We start from the raw sequence: 18,386 nt of genomic DNA on the forward strand, positions 1-18,386 counted from the left end.
TAGCAAACGTAGTACATAGGGCGACATCTAGATGTCATCTACCTCGCCCTATTCACTACAGCTATCGCCCTATGCACTATGCTTTTTTATAGGAACTTTTCAAAGCTTTGCTTTGGTGTCGGACACACAACATTGAAAGTTTCTGGATCCACAACATTGAAAGTTTCTGGACACACAACATTGCAAGTTGGTAAAAGCGTTGTAATAATAAGAGCGAAACATATTAATATGTAGTATTATCTTTCTCACACATAAAAAACTTAATATATACACGATGTGAACGTGCACTTTGATATTAATTTCATTTTCGACACAATGTTACTATATTGTTATTATTTCAGAAATGTGTATTATTAGTTCGAAACCGAACAACGCAGCACAAAGTATCCGAAAATATGCATTTACTGCAAAATTTGCTCAAATATGCATTTATTGCAAAATATGCTAAAATATGCTCTAAGAAATATATCTCAAAGTTTATATTTTTTGGAAAAACGTTTAAGCATTTCATCAGCGTGTTGCTAACATGCCTGAAAAAAAACATGCCCGAACATATTTTGGGTTACCCTAATAATTAACAACTGTTGTGCTTCTTTCTGCAAATCCTGCAATTTTTGTGGGGTAATTTTCTCATACTTGATACAACAGGGTCGGAACTAATCAAAAGTCGATTGAACATACATATCTTCAGAGACTGAAAATAAAAGTTATTTTAAAATTTTTGATATCAAAAAGGCATAGTGAAAAAATTATGCTATAGCTTCTTCAAAGGTACCATTAGACTCGTCTCTCATTGTAGATTCTGATTCCTCCATGACTTTTAAAGATATGACTTTTATCATTTTGAGCAAATAATACCCGTTATTTCTGCTTTTTATTTTTTTATGGCAAAAATAAAAGTTAAAATTTGCCTTTTTTTGAGCAGAAAATAACCGGTAATGCTTAAAGTTAAAAATCAAGTATTCCAGAGCTGTGTATATAGGAATGTGATAGTTTTGAAGCTCCTACATGGATTTTAATAACCCCTATACCCAAATACCAGGGTTAGTTCAAATCTATATACATATGTATGTATACATACAATACATGAAGGGAGTTTTTGTTAACGGCATTAGATCTGCACCGATTATTCGATTTTCAAAACTGAGGTGCCAAATTAAAGGGCTTAGCCTCTAGATTTATGTACCACAAGGCATAGGGTTGCCATCTTTTTTTAAATTATAAAATCTGCACCGTTCGTTGTATTAAAACAGAAGAGGTGCCATATGAAGGGGCTAGGCCTGTAGATGTGCAAGAAGGTCTCAGTATTTTGAATAGGGTTGCCACCTGCTTCTAAAATAGAAGAATTATACCGTTCGTTGTATTAAAATAGAAGAGGTGCCAAATGATAGCGCTAGGCCTGTAGATGTGAAAGAAAATTGTTAAAAATGTTGATGACTTAATTAGCTGATCGCAAGTGTACGTTTATTTTTTATTTTTTCCAAAAACTTGTATGTATGTAAAATAAATAAGTATTTAATTATCAATTATCGTTTAATTTCAGCAAATTTTTAACTAAGTGGCAACCCTCGAACAAATATATCTGCAAACCATCACTTCTTTTCCTTTTCGTTTGATATATAAATGGATATCATTAATAAATTATGTACTTGCCGTTCATAGTTATAAACTTTTTAAATAAATATCGCAGAAGCTCACCTAACTTCCTTTCGTTTGATACCAATATTAGATATCTTTAAATATTATTTAAATACGTGCACCATTTTTTAAGTAGTTGGCAACTACATATGTATATTAAAAACCCGATCATATTAATTTAGTTTAAAATCTTTTCGTTTGAAGCCCACTTTGTAACATTTTATTTAACTAGAATACTTCAATCAATAAATTAGACATAGACAATTAGATTATGTGACAACCATCAAAAACTCGCATACAATTACACAAAAGCCCTCTTAACAAGCTTTCGTTTGATAGCAATATCGAATGTCCTTAATACATTACTTACCATTCATAGTTATAAATTTTTTTAATAAGTGGTAACTCTATTAAAAACACCAAAATATTAATTTAGTCTCAAACTCCTTTCGCTTGATGCCCATATTGCGACATTTTACTGACTATCATATTTAAACAACGCATTTTTAATAAGGCGGCAACTCTTTAAAAAACCAAAACAGGTCTGTAAGTAAATACTTTACATCTGACGCCTCATTTGGAGAAGCGATAGAGTAGTGTAAACTGATGCTCTTCCCAAAAATAAAAATTTATTAGGCGGCAACACTTTTCAAAAAAAAATAAGACATTCTTTCTTGCAAATCTTTAGATCAAGCCCGTTTACACGGCACCTTATTTTTTAAATTGCGTGAACGGTGTAAATCTTATGATTTTAAAAGCAGGTGGTAACCCTATTCAAAAAACTGAGACCTTCTTGCACATCTACAGGCCCAGCCCTTCTATTTGTCACCTCTTCTATTTTAATGCAACGAACGGTGTAAGTCTTATGATTTTAGAAGCAGGTGGTAACCCTATGCAAAAAACTGATACGTTATTGCACATATACGGGCTAGAACCCTGCATGCGACATTCACTTCTAGCATTTACACGACTTAGTCGAATGTGAATGTACTGCTCATTCTATTTACACAAGCTAGTGTACAACGTGGTGAATATTCACAGCGAAATAATAGGGCATTCGCACGAGGCGATTTTACAGGCAACAAAAGTTGAATGCGGAGTTGAATGAGAAGTTGAAAGTGAAAAAGTTGCTATCCCTATTCAGACGAGGCGATTTTCAATTCAACACGAATAGTTATTTACATTATTTAAAATGAATTTAAATCGCAAAATTTTATCAATTGGCGTAAATTTGGTAAGCCAAGCGTTCGTAGAAGTTCTTTTAGCGAAGCTGAAAGATAAAATAAGAGTAAAAAGTAGAAAAGAAGAAAAAGTATGTATACAGAACAGTGTTGGCATTTTTGGTACAATTGTACTTGTTTGATACAATTTCATTTACAATATACTTTCCTACTACGCAGTACTTTTTAGTACAATTTTGTAATCAATACTAAATATATATAGCTCTGAAAATACACAGCAAGAAATTTTTTGTATTCTCTTTTGTTGTTTTGTTTTGAAAAATGGCTTGAACGAACCAGTATAATATAGCCTAGGCAAATTTTTAAAGAAACTTTTCGATACTAAGTTTTATTAAAACAAAATGTCGAAGTCAGCTTCATATAGAAACAAAGCCTTCGTTAGTTTTAAGAGGAGATTTTCTTAAATATAATACCTTTACGGCACTCACATATTGACAAGATTTTACTATTTATTTTATTATTCTTTAATTTTAATTATCTGTTTATAAAATATAATGTATTCTTTAAGAAAAACTGTATAAACCCAAGATTAAATCTTTGCGAAACAGCCAAAAGACAACATACTTTCGTAAAAATTTCGAGCTTTATTAATATTCTTTATATTTTAGCCCATTCAATTTTAGTATAATAAAGTGCAAGTTTAAAGTAGCTGGGACATACCGTTGAACTTGGCAATTTTTTTTGTCGACGATGTCCGCTGTCAGAAAATTAGCAACACCTTCATCAAAGAAATCTTAAAAAACTTAGTTATATTAAAATTTAATGGGCTAAAAAACCGCAAACTCAAAATAAATCTAGGAAATCGAATTAAAAAGTTCGAAATTTTTACGAAAGTGTTGTTGGTTTTTTTTTAATTTTGCACAAAGTTTGAACCTTGGATTTGTACGGCTTTTCTTAAAATATAAACAGTATTTAAAAAAAATAATTAAAATTGAATAATAATAAGCTAAATGGTCAAATCTTGTCGCAAAGTTTTGATAAGCACTTGAAGTGCTATTAAAATGTAAAATTTTAGTACTGAATCCAAAGGAAAATGTCTCTTTTATCCATAAATAATAACTTAAATATGCTTTTTGTTAAGATGTATACCTGAAAATGTGTACATACATATTTGCGTTAAATGCAGTACATGTGCGCGTGGAATCAATTTGTAAAAGTGTAAAATACGTAAACGTATGTACATAAACAATAAAACTTTCTCATGAATACCATAAAATCATTGGTCTTGAAGGGAATATACTAAGAAAATATATGAGCGAATTAAAAAGTATGTACAATTTATAGCCGAAAAGTACATTTTTTGTATAGATTTCGTACTGAAGGAACAATTTTATTTTCCAACACTGATACAGAATGTAAACAAACACAGGGTTGCAAGGAAAAAAGTTGAACGAGCTCAAAGTTGGCTGGCGACCAACTTTGTTGAAAGCGATTAGTTGAAAGGCCGTTCGGACGAGGCGATTTATGCTTTCAACTAAAAGTTGCCTGTAAAATCGCCTCGTGCGAATGCCCTATAAGAGAACAATAACAATACTCTTTTATCCAACTCTTGACTGAATACTGAAATCCTCTCCTACCGACGCTCACTTACGCTCACCGATCGGCCATGGTTATTCATGACTGAACGTGAAAGCTAATCACAATATAACCAGTAAACAACCTTCGGTGCATTTGGCGACTGCCTTCCTCGGGGATGAATATGCTAGAGATGAAATTATTGGTACACACGCCTTCCAACCACGCAGGGTTGCTTTTAAGAAACAAAAAATAATTAACTCCACCAACTAACTAGTGTAAAACGAAATTTATTGAATAATTCCACATAAAAAGGTATACATAAATGACTCATTTTCTAAACGATTTAAATAAAACGCATTTCATAACCTTTTTTGTGCAAACGGCATTTGCGAATTGATAGAAAAGTACTACGGATGGTAAATTTTTGTTGACTATGACGTGAATGAAAATTTTCAACCCGGCCTAACGGTTTTGAAGAGTTTTTTTGTTCTAATTTTACTACTAAGGCGTCTAATAAATGCATGGCTTTTAGTTCTAGAAGAATAAATGTCAGTAAAGACAAGTCTTTTTTATATAATTTCTGATTTTAATTGCTCAACTTCTTTTGCACCAGAGCAACTGTCAAAAATGTCCAGCAGTAAAAAGTTACACAGCAGAAATGTAAATTTTTCTCGCCATAATAAAAAGTTTTTTCAACATGGAACTTTTTTACTAATTGACATGAAATTACTATCTCAACGCTCGGAGCGCTGCCACTGACGGCCTTTGCCAACTGATAAAAACGAGAAAATTTGGAAAGACCAAACAAAAATTTTGAGATTTCTTGTTGTGAATACGAATGCCATAGTTTTTACCTAGCTCATGGGACTACGCAAAATTTTGACAGCTTGTAAATATGTATATACATAAAGTTGTTGGCGGTAATAAAGAGTCAAAATCAAAATGGAGAAAAGAACAAAAAGCGTACGTTAGTTGTCAGTTATAAAATAAATCCAATTTATTTGCGAATATTTGTTTATTCTATTTATTGAAAGGCAACCACGCGGAAAAGCTTGTGTTAATTATATTGATAACAAAACTTGGCAGCTCTCACGTTGTCTAAATTCTCAAGTAACATAAAGTCCAAAAAAGAATAAATTGGTTGTATTACCATCAATACGCCATGTATAAATTTTAACAATACACAAAAATAGAGATTTCGCACGAGCGTTTGTTTGGTTTTTCAACACCATTTATAATTTTATTTTAATAAAATCACGATTTGTCAAATGCTTAAATTTATTTATCTAATAATAATGCAGCGCACAACCCTGAAATCTAAGAAAAAGTCTGAGGAAGGCCATTAAATAGCAGCACACCCCCGTGCCTTTCTCAGGAGTGAATATAACTACAACAACAACGACTACTACAACAACAACCTAAAAAGGTTGGTTACTGTCTATACTGTGAAGCTAATAAATGTTACGAATGTGATGAATGTTGCGCAGGCAGTCATGTGGCCAGCGATGCCTGTTGGTGCGGCAGGCAGCAAGCGCTTAGGGATGCAGACGATGCAGCGATGTTTCTGAAACATCGATAACATCGGCCAAAAAACCGTTGTTAACCATCGATATTTGAAAATTACTCAACATCGTAAAATTGGCGATATATCGATGTCAATTTTAACGATGTTTTAAACATCGACTTTAGTTTCGGTCCAAAATTGCCATTGCGTTCACATCTTTATGTTATATTCTTTGCGCTCTGTCACACGGTCAGTATTTATTGACGTGATCCAAGTATCGCGATATTTATTGACGGTGTAGTATGCAGTATTGATGGATCGTGATCCATCGCAAAATTTCTAAAAATTTTGAAGTCTGGATCGCGGATCGCAATACCGTCAATAAATATTGAACGTGTAGCACTTTCAAAACGCGATCCATACATTTCTTCAGTACATCTTTTACTCTCATAATGTAAACATCGGCTCTGCCTTCACTCTCGGGGCTTAAAATCTTTCAAAACAAATTGAACAAATCTTAAAATAATTGTGGAATGCATTATCTGTAAATTATACGTACAAAATAAAAATATTTTCTTGCAAATACTGACGCGATAAATATTGAGCATGTAGCATTCGTGCGCGATCAATCAATCCATCAATATGGATCGCGATCCAAATATCGTGATAATTACTGACCGTGGGACAGAGCCCTTTGGGTAAGTGTATTATGGGTGATGGCAGCCCTGCACTTAATAAAAGCAATTGGCAATGTTGAACATAGGCAATTTCCATGACGATCACTGTATTTCAGGATTTGCATGTTTTACAGGTAAAGCGGTTTTCGCCATTAATAAACCTTATGGAAGGTGGCGTACGTTAACCGCTTCCTGTAAAAACTACCTGCAACATAGTTATTAAAAAGAGAAACATTGGAATATATCGATGTATCGATAGTTTTAGGGCGATTTTTTTCGGCATCGAGGTTAGTGTTTACGATACATCGAAATATCGATGTATCGATGTTGGCTCTGAAAATTTGCATCCCTACAAGCGCTTGGCAATAATGATTAGTAGATGCTTTTCATATTTTTTTTTGTAATGAGACATGGAGAGAAAAATTTTGCTACCTACATACATACATATATATGTACGTATGAATGTACTTTAGACTATGCTGAAAATATATTTTATATATACGGAAGAAAATGCGTAGCACCGTCAGCAAAAAAACATCAAAAATCTACACGGACTTTAAGAAATTTAAAATTTGCACATTATTATATTAAAATTTAATGGGCTATAACGTATGCTGGATTTTTTTACTTACTGATTAATAAGTTTGTAATTTTCATGAAACTGCAAATACTCATAAATTTCGTACAAAGTTTGAAACTTCGATTAATTAGTTATGGAAAAACCTAATTATTGGTTATTTTCAATAAATTATTTAAAAAAACGTAGTAAAACATACATATTTACATGGAATTTTTTCTAATTCTTTTGCTTCCGTGTATCAAAAGGCAAATATTTTGCTATGTGACAATAGCACACATTCGAATACTCACTGTACAACTGTCTTGTATTGCTTTGCACACCATGTGTAGGGATGCAAACGATGCATCGATGTTTTTGAAACATCGATAATATCGGTTCAATTTTCGATGTTTGCCATCGATGTTTACAATTTACTAACATCGCGAAATTGACGATACATCGATAGAAGTTTTACCGATGTTTTAAACATCCACTTTAAGGAGAATCTCCGACTTTCTTTCGGTATGTTTGACTGACCTTAAACTTATTATTCATTCAGAATTTTTTTGTTATTTATGACCTTATAACAATTATATTCAAAAATTTTATTGAGCTTGAGGCCGCTTTTTTATGAAAAATGTTGTGGAAAAGCAACAATAATTTACAAAGGTAAGAAGTTATAACTGCTATTTCGGAGATTGTTGCTTTTCCACAACATTTTTCATAAAAAACGGCCTCAAGCCTAATAAAATTGTTGTATTCATTCTGAATGCTAATAACCTAGCCGTTAAAACAGAACCAAACACCCCTTAGAATTTCAACAAGATCAGGCCTAGAATTTTTAGGCCCGAACGACCTTACGATGGTATGCATTTTGATTCTAATGATAGAAAGGGTTAGAAACATTAGCGCACACAAGGGGTGGGTTTTGGGGTTCAAACCCCCCCTAAAGCTAATAACCTCAAATACAATCTGTATCTTAAAGCTAAGAATCCAGCTCTCAAGGAAATTATAAGAAATATTTATTATAATTTCTGTTGCCTGAAAAAGCGCTTTGCTTTTGCTGTAAATTTTCATGAGGGAATAAATATACGAGCATTTTTTTTCTTGAGAGCTGCAAACTGATTTAAGAAATTTTGGTAGACGAAAATTTCTTTTCCATTTCTCGTCCGTCGTTTTATATGAATTTTTAGTTTTTCTTGAGAGTTCAGTTAATTTTTTCGGTATTTGAAATATTAAAAAAATTTAGCAATCGTGAAAAATCACCATCTCTATCGAAAATCAGAAATCGAAAAAATGAACATAGAAGTGCAAAAATTCATGGAATCAATAAATTTATTTTTACTGACTCTTTTTTAAAATTTTTTATTAGGTACTTTTGAAAGTTGAGCGCATCTTGAGTGTATAGAACTTTTTAGTAAGCAAGTGGTTTTTAAGGAAAGAACACAATCGACTTCAATTCTCATATTCAAATTTAGGGGTACCGTTAATTTCTTCATGATCCAATCATCGGATCTCTAAAACAAATTACGGGACGAACCTTGAGGTACTATCTTTCTAATAAAAAAAGGATTATTGAAAACGGTTCACGTGGTCCAAAGTTATGTATTCCGGCGAGATGATAACCTCCCTTTTTTTGAAGTCGGTTAAAAGCGTTTGAGTTCTGTTAGTTTGTAAATAAAGTGCAGTTTATGAATTTTAAAACGTTTATTTATTTATTACATACTGTACATAAAACTTGCATAAATGTATATTCAAGATGGTATTATCTGAAGCAAATTTTCAGTATTTTCCGGTGATATATCTTCAGGAATATAAAAACCCCCCCTAAAATATATTCCTGGGTGCGCCCCTGGTTAGAAAGGATAATAAAATACAGGAAAATACATTCATAATTATTAAAGTATTCAATATTGCTTTAAATTAACAAATTGCAAAACATCGGAAACCATCGATATATCGATGTTTCTCTGGCGATGTATTTTAGCCTCGATGATTTTTTCTCCGATGCATCGAAACATCGATGTATCGATGTTACTGCTCAAAATTTGCATCCCTAACCATGTGTCTCTTTATTTTTTGTGCCAAGAAAGCAGTTCTCACTATTCTCTACACACTCATTCATTCACCTTGCTTGCTAAGGGTTGAATGAGCAAACAGTTTGGAGCACAAACGACTGTCTCATAAATGCCAACCACTACGGGCCCAGCCCTTCTATTTGGCACCTCTTCTATTTTAATACAACAAACAGTGTAAGTCTTCTATTTTAGAAGCAGGTGGCAACCCTATTCAAAAAACTGAGACCTTCTTTCACATCTACAGGCCTAGCCCTTTCATTTGGAACCTCTTCTGTTTTAATACAACGAACGTTATAAGTCTTCTATTTTAGAAGCAGGTGGCAACCCTATTCAAAATACTGAGACCTTCCTGCACATCTACAGCCCTGCCCTAGCCCTTTCATATGGCACCTCTTCTGTTTTAATACAACGAACGGTGCAGATTTTATAATTTAAAAAATGGTGGCAGCCCTATGCCTTGTGGTACATACATCTAGAGACTAAGCCCTTTAATTTGGCACCTCAGTTTTCAAAATCGAATAATCGGTACAGATCTGATGCCGTTAACAAAAACTCCCTTCATGTATTGTATGTATACATATGTATGTATATATATTTGAACTAACCCTGGTATTTGGGTATAGGGGTTATTAAAATGCATGTAGGAGCTTCAAAACTATCACATTCATATATGTACCGCTCTGGAATACTTGATTTTTAACATTGACTTTTATTTTTGCCTGAAAAAATAAAAGTCAACAATTACCGGTTATTTTCTGCTCAAAAAAATAAAAGGCAAATTTTAATTTAATTTTTATTTTTGCTTAAAAAAATAGACATAATAAAATAACAGAAATAACCGGTATTATTTGCTCAAAATAATAAAAGTCAAAAAATAACTTAAATTTTTTGACTTTTATTATAAAATGCATAACCGGCACGGTCTCTGCTTTTTTCTGATGCACTTGCAAGAAAAATGTTCTCTGTAGCTCTTAAAATCTTTGTTTCGCGCCTCCAGAGCTTCTTCTGACAATTGACCGATGACATTCATGCATATAAAAGCAACACTATAAACAATAACTAAGATTATAATTAACGTTAAAAATATGCAATGTGTACCATTCTTTACGGTATCACATATACCCTATAAATCATTGGACATGTAAATTGCGCCATTCTAAGCTATTATTGTAAAACTTAATAAACCCAAGTTTTCTTTTATAAGTCTGAGCAGATCTTATAAATATTATAAATGTGAAAGTTTGTATGTGTGGATGTTTGGGAAATCATCACGCGGAAACGACTGCACGGATTTGCATGAAATTTTGTACGCAGATAGCTTATGGGCCAGATTGGTTAATATGCTATTTTTTTTAAGAGTTGCCACCTGTTAAAAAAGTTTCATTTATTTAAAATGCGGGAACGACTGAATGGATTTGCATGAAAATTCGCAGACAGATAGCTTATGACCTAGATTGGAAAATAGGCTACTTTTCTTAAGATTTGCTCCTGTTAAAAAAAGTTTCATTAAATCAATACGCGGAAACGACTGAATGGATTTGCATGAAATTTTGCAAGCAGATAGTTTATGACCTACCGTGGAAAATAGGCTAATTTTTTGGAAGAGTTGCCACCTGTTAAAAAAGTTTAATTACATTACACAGATAGCTTATGACCTAGGTTAGAAAGTAGGATACTTTTTTTAATAGTTGCCACCTGTTAGAAATGTTTAATTTAATTAATACGCGGAAATGAGTGAACTGATTTGCATGGAAGTTTTCACACAGATAGCTTATGAGCTAGGTTGAAAAATAGGCTACTGTTTTAAGAGTTACCACCTGCTAAAAAAGTTTAATTAAATTAATACGCGGAAAAGTCTGAACGGATTTGCAGGAAATTTTACACGCAGATAGCTTATGACCTACAGTGGAAAATAGGATAAATTTTTGGAAGAGTTGCCACCTGTTAAAACAGTTTAAATTAAATTAATACGCGGAAACGACTGAACAGATTTGCATGATATTTCGCACAGAGATAGCTTATGACCTATGTTGGAAAATAGGCTACTATTTTAAGGGTTATCACGTATTGGGAAAGTTTAATTAAATTAATACGTGGAAAAGACTGAACTGATTTGCATGAAAGTTTGCACACAGATAGCTTATGACCTAGACCGGAAAATAGGCTACTTTTTTAAGAATTGCCACCTGTTTGAAAATGAAATTTCGCTCAAAGATGGTTTATGACCTGGATTGAAAAATAGGCTACTTCCTTAACCGGTTTTCCGACCTTAACTGGTCTTAGACTGAAAGTAAGTCCGATAACTCAAGGCCCCTCCCATACAAATTGGAATTTTCATATTACATACATATCTCTGGAAGTATTTGTGGGAGAGAACTGAAACTTGGTATAGTGATATGTATGTGAAATCAATGTTGGCATTAATCGATTGATGTTTTAATTAGTTAGTTAATACGATTAAATTCAATCTGATTACAGTTAATCATGATTAATTTTAATCCAGCTAAACAGTTAATCGTAACCGCGATTAAAAAATTAATTTTTAATCATTAACTCTTAATTTGATCAAGTAGGTTTGGTAATTAATTAAGTTATGCTGGAATCTCCCTGTGCACACAAAGCAAGTTAATGCGGTATGGCTAAGTCGGGTTTCCTCATCAATCTAAGCAATTTGGTGTGCATTTTCATTAAGATATATACCAACAAACGTTTTACAAACTAGGTTTGTAAAAGTTCCCAGTTTATGTATTACTAATAACAATAATTATTATTTTTTTATATTACGTGCTTTTTATAAGCGTAAAACACAAAATAATTACTACAACTGGTGTTTGGTTTCAAACTCGGACAAACTAGACAAATTAATTAGATTTTAATTTTAATTGGATTAACGATTAATGTTTTAAATTAATTAAACGTAATCGCAGCCAGCGATTAACGATTAAAAAAATGTTATCTTTAATCGTACAGTTGATTACGACTAATTAATTTTAATCGTCAAACGCGATTAACATTTTAATCGTTAATTTTTAATCGTTAATCAGATTAACAGTTTGCCAACACTGTGTGAAATCATGTTCATATTCACGGAGAAAAATGGACGTTTTTGGAAAAGAGGCGTAGCACCTCCCATACTGACTGAAAGTTTCATATTGCATATCTCTTCAAATGTTTGGGGTAAAGCACTCAAGCTTGGTATGGAAGTACATATGTATGCATGTATGTAAGTGAAACTAATACCATACTCATGGAGAAAAATGAGAGTTATTGGAGAAGGTGGTGTGGCAACTCCCATGCAAATTGATTTTTCTATGCTGCATATCTCTGGAGGTGTTTATTGCAGAGGACTGGAACTTGGCACCGGGATGTGTATACAAAATTAATTCCATACTCATAGAGAAGACTTTGCATTATTCGAAAAGGGGACATGGTTCCTGCCGTACAAATTTACTGTTTTATACTGCTTATCTCTAGAGGTGTTCATCGTAGAGTACTGGGACTTGGTACTGGGGTATGTAAAATCAATTCTAAATTCATGGAAGTAGATTAGGGTTATAAGAAAAAGGGGCGTGGCACTTCCAGTACAAATTTACTTTTTCTTGCCACATATCCCTGGAAGTGTTTGTGGAAGACAGAATAAATTTCATTAAATGGAAAAGGGAGAGCCGGGTTCGGCCTTATAATTTAAAGCTCTCTTGAGGCATTTGCTACAGTAATGAGAAGTGGTATTTTATCAAGGCCAGGCTACTAAATTTGATTTGGAAATATTAGAACTCGCCGTGGCACCTCCAAGAAGGTTACACGTTCACGCGTCGTGTACCTGGAAACATTTTAAGGTAAACTTAGAGGGATTGATATATTTCGAATGCCTAGCGCGCAGACGAGATTTTATAATTTCATAGTTTTAAACGGCCTAAATACCTGAACTCGCTTAAAAAATAACGAGCTATAACGAAATGGGCACAGAAATAAAATCTAACATCATTAAATTATTTTTCCTATTTGTATAAAAGCGCGGGGTGAAACCCGCGGGTATAAGCTAGTATGTACATAGTATAGTGTATATAGTATATATAGTATAGTGTATATAGTATAGTGTAGTATGTATATAAATGATACAAGCAAGTACTAAAAGTTTCGCCTTTGAAACAAAACTTCCAAAAAAGGAGGAGGTTATCAGTTCGTCGGAATATATTAATTTTTTTTTTGTTTTATTATTATTTTTTTTTATGTATGTTACCGCACAACTTTAGACCACGTCAACCGATTTCGATGATTCTTTTTGCATCGGAAAGGTAGTGTCTCAAAGGTGGTCTTGTTAAGATCCGATCAGTGGATCATGAGATATATATATATATATAAATATATTTTTTTTATATGAGAGTTGAAGTCGGTTTTTTTTTTGCTAAAAATTACTTGTGATAATATACGTATGTACGTATTAGTTATGCCGTATGTAGGGTATAAAAAAACAGTAATTGAGAAAACAACGAACGTGGACAATATCAATATTACTTTCTTGTTCTTGAATAACACTATAACGTCCAAGGTATATGTAAATGATTACACTTTTGCTTGATCGCACCTACTTCTCAACTATATGTCTGCGCATATAGCCAAAAACCTCTTATTTTTACGCTTACTATAAAAAATAAAATAAAATACTTAGAACCATAGTAAAAGAAAACTGAAATCACCTTGTATTGCCTAAAAAACCTGAACACGAAGGTTCCATTGCCGTTTCTGATATATCTTTAAAGAAAACTCAGATATAGCTTGGAAATTTGAAATATTAAATTAAGTTTTACACTTTGCGCACACTCAAAGGAAAGAGTGACCACTTTAAAGGTACGACCGCACTAGGCGACGCGACACGACACTACACAGCGCAGTAAAATATTCTTTGCATATATTCTTATGGAGCATACCGCACTACGCTGCAGCGGAGCTACGCTACGCGGCGCGACGCTACGCGGCAAAGTTGGCAAAAATGTCGCGCCGCGTGGTGTCGCGCAGTTCCGGTGCCGAATAGTGCGGTATACCTAGCGGAACGACATAACATTTCGTACTATATTTTTAACTTGAAGTAATTGGATTTCCAATTGTGAGTGAATATTCACATGCATTTCATTCAAGAAGAAAATTGTATGTAAAGAAACATAATATTTAAGAAGAATTCGCCAAGGAAAATAAAAATGAAAGGCATTAACATTACATCAGCGTCACTGGCATCCGTCTTGTTTGAAGGTTTTGACACAAATAAATTAAAAAATTTGCAGCGAAGTGTCGCGCCGCTGCAGTTTCAGTGCGATATATCAAAAAGTGTCGCGCCGTGTCGCGTAGTGCCGCTGCAGTGTCGCGTCGCTTAGTGCGGTCTTACCTTAAGAGTATATTGCAAGAAAAAGTTAAGGTTTGGGTAAATATTTGATAACATAGTGATATCGAATTTTATCTACTTTCATTTGGTACCAAACCCGTCTTTGTATTTTGAAATTCATTTTGTGAATTAACACGAAATATCGACATCAGAAGAAGTGAAAAACGGTTTTACTTTGAAGGCATTGCTTTCAGAGGCGGTACTTTCTCTAGCTGTTATTTTACAAATCTCTCTTTATAACGATTTTACGATTTTTATGCATAAATCTCGATGCCTGGAGTTCAGGGCTACCAAATCTCATTTTTCCCACAACGGCGATTTAGGCCGATGATCGATGATATACTGTATACATCAGAATGTCCAGATTGTTAAAAAAAGCGCAATTTCTGAAGAAAAAATCGCCAATTTTTTTTAAATAAAATTCATGAAATCGATTTAACAAATCTTTTATTTTAAAAATCAGATCTTGTTATAATATAGTTTTTAAAACCAAAAACGAATATAATACCTTTAACCCTTAATTATGCGAATGGGGTCAAGGTCATTTCAAGTTGAAAAAAAAATGTCTTGGAGTGCTTGGAGCGTGCCCGCGCTCTGCCTAGCTTCCTAACTTCCCGCGGGCTACATAAATAAGTCACGGTCAGAACATCGGCGTGTAAACATTTGTCGCTACTCTTTTAAGCCCTGACCCCATGCGACCACTTATGTAACATTTTTTAGTTTTTATTTTTGTATCTAAGTTTGATGTCAAAGTTATGTTTTTCTTTCTTAAAGTTAACTGTAAAAAAAAGCTTTAATATTTATGACAAAATACATTTCGTTTTATTTATTTAGTTACGGTTAGAACATTGTCGTGTACACATGTGTCGCTACTCGCTTGAGTGCTGACCCCATGCGCCTACTAACGTAACATTTTTTTGCGGAAGTAAGTTTTAATTTTTTTTTAAGTTTGAAGTCGAAATTATGTTTTTCTTTTTTAAGTTAACGATAATAGAGTACTTTAATGTTTTTGTAAATACACATTTCCTTTTTTTATTTTGAAAACTCTTTTTTCAACACTTTTATTGGGGCCACTGGGGACCCCATACCTCTAATTGTGTGGTTTTCTTTATGCGCCTAATTAAGGGTTAATAATAAATAACACAAATCACTTATATAATAGTGATGTACAAAAAATGATGTTGTAAAAATACGCATACTTTTTAAAAATATTTGTTTCAACACATTTTGCAATAGGACTGCGCAATTATTAAATTTATTATAACTCATATTAATTGATTAATCGCACAATCCCCTTTTAAGAGCTCGGCGCTAAAAATTAAATAACAACCTATAATAAGACGAGACCAGCTATTTCCACAGTTTCTTTAAAATCACCTATAGTGTCTGAATGATTTACATTTCTGTTGTTGTCATATATTGAGCTACTCAACCTTGATAACATACTGCTTGATATTGGAAACGTTTTGAAACTTGCCATCTTGTGAGTCACACACTCTTCTGGTGAAAAAATCAAAGCTTTTTTGAAAGTATTTAATTGACTAGGTAATCGATTCAAAAGTTCTTCGATTAGGGTGATCAACAATTTTTGACAGTCTTTTAATATGATTGTTAAGTCAAGTTTATCACGCAGTTTATTAGCCTCTTCTGTAAAATTATCGTGGAAAACTAAGTTTTGTATATTTTCATAATTCGGAGAAATTTATTTGAAGGGGAAAAAATCGCTAAAAATCGCCAATGGCGATTTCCTAAATTTTTACGCGCAAATATCCAAAAAAAAATCGCCAAATTGGCTCGAAATCGACAAATCTGGACACTCTGGTATACATGCATACGTTAATACTAGAATGGTGCATATTCCCATAATAATTTTTTTATTTATATACTTTTACTTACAGAGAAAGGGAAAATGCCCGCAATCGGCGTGCAGCCAGTTGTAGAGGTGCAGGCACTAATATTACCTCGTTTCCACGTGCTGCCCCCCCGTCGTATCTCTTTGATGAGAGAACCTCCCCCACCACCGCCCCCAAAGCCTAAGCAACAAACTGTACTTAAAAACATTGCTTCCGATTCACCAATACCGAGCAAATATCCACAGTCGGACTGTAATTTAATTAAAAAAATCGACTCAAGCAGCACAATAACCGCATCCGGCCAATATCAGTTGCCGAACTTTTATGTAAATGCTAGATATAGTTCAGTAAATAATTCTATGACCGGTAACAACAATTACTCGTCGCTACTTTGTCATGCCAACTCTAATTCAAGTCCAACGGCTGTGCGTAAGCGTGAGAAACTACTTCATCGTTTTAGTGATGCTGCCACACTAGGCCGGAAGCTGAAGAAGAAAAAGAATACGAATAGAACGTGTCGTTCTATGACCGAAGCCATTGAGATGCTCGCCGACCCTGTCACTGAAGATGAATTCTTTGTAAGTATTACACACAATACAATTAAATAGTTAAACATACTCGCATACTCCTAGAAATTTTTCAAAGTCCTTTAAAAAAAACCAGACGTCAGAGAGAAAAATTAAAAGCGCAGTTATACTATATTTGGCTCCTAGTATTGTTAATACATATATAGATTTTTTCGTGCGTTTTAAAAATTTTTGGTTTTTGTCGCACGGTGTTATATGAGGCATTTCATGTCACCGCGGCCACCTCTGTGCGCGACCTCTAAAGATTGCATTGAGTGTTGTTCATGTTGATGTTGTTGATGTTTCGGTTTCATTGCAAAAGAATATTAGACCTTCAATGATAGCTTCAAGGTTAGTCCTTTTATTAAAACAAGGAAAGGAGAGGTGTTTAAAGTAAAGAAACCTAATGAGTAATAAAATTATAGTTAAAAAACCAACAACACGCTTTTATTTATTACAAGAAGAACTAAAACGAAAAAAATTATTTATTGATTTAAAGATTCGTTAAATAAGGATATGAAGTTCCCTAACATGATATTATTTAACCTTTTAAACTAGTTTAAAATAGAATTAATAGTCATAGTCGAAATAAAGTCCACTGAAAAGTAAGTTGCAGTTATTTTTTACAGGCATCCCATTGGTAGAGGGCTTCGGGTGTATGAATCTGTTGTAACATCAGGAGTTGAAGACTTTCTCTAGCTGCTAGTCTCCTAAAATTTCCTCCAATCACGTCGTAAGCAGATTTCCCATGTGAACTTGCAACAAAGTTCAGTTCTGCCATTTCCTTGAAGTGATTTTCATGATTTCAAACCTTTAATAAAGTTAGTATGATTTATTCATATTGTTTTTTTTTACACACCTTTCCTCTTTCAAAAATATACAATTTCATAAAATTTCAATGTGTATTTATCATATTGCTCTAGCGTTAGACGATCTAGAGTCCAAATGCATATGTACACTGAGAAAAAGGATTAGTTTCGACAACTAAAGACATTTAGTTCCCGAATTTTGACAATATTTGGGAACTGTGACCAAGGATGGGGAACTATTACCATGGGTTGGTAATTATAACTAAATATATTAAAGCTTCTAATATTCATCTAGGTTGTACCAAATCGTTAATTTAGTTGAAGGGTTTGGTAAATGCTAATAAATATTTTTTGAAGCATATTTCTACAAATTCCATTCAACTTAACGTATGGTTCATAAAAGGATGTCATTAAGCTCTGCTAATACATATAAACTTTCTTTCAACACATGGTTTAATCATAGTTACCAAATCTTAGTTGAGGCAACCACGATTTGGTTTGAGAGCGGAACATATTCATGCTTGTGAGCAGTGTTGCCAGAATTTTTGTATAGCGCATCCCCATAT

The 18,386-nt window shown here is 33.4% G+C and overlaps 1 protein-coding gene across 3 annotated transcripts in view; it reads left to right on the plus strand.

Annotated features, from left to right (window-relative positions):
- The window catches only part of LOC118747793 (putative nuclease HARBI1), a 201,072-nt gene that overhangs the window by 156,100 nt on the left and 26,586 nt on the right, over positions 1-18,386 (plus strand). For 2 of the 3 annotated variants that reach the window (XM_036481959.1, XM_036481931.1), the window contains exon 4: positions 16,491-17,023. In XM_036481959.1, coding sequence (XP_036337852.1) covers positions 16,491-17,023 — 533 coding nt within the window. Of the gene's footprint in view, positions 1-16,490; positions 17,024-18,386 lie in introns of those variants that run through there. The other variant, XM_036481940.1, reaches the window with a different exon arrangement.

Source organism: Rhagoletis pomonella, unplaced genomic scaffold (genome assembly GCF_013731165.1).
Source record: "Rhagoletis pomonella isolate Grant_MI unplaced genomic scaffold, Rhpom_1.0 Rhpom_scaffold_00001, whole genome shotgun sequence".
Lineage (NCBI taxonomy): Eukaryota > Metazoa > Arthropoda > Insecta > Diptera > Tephritidae > Rhagoletis > Rhagoletis pomonella.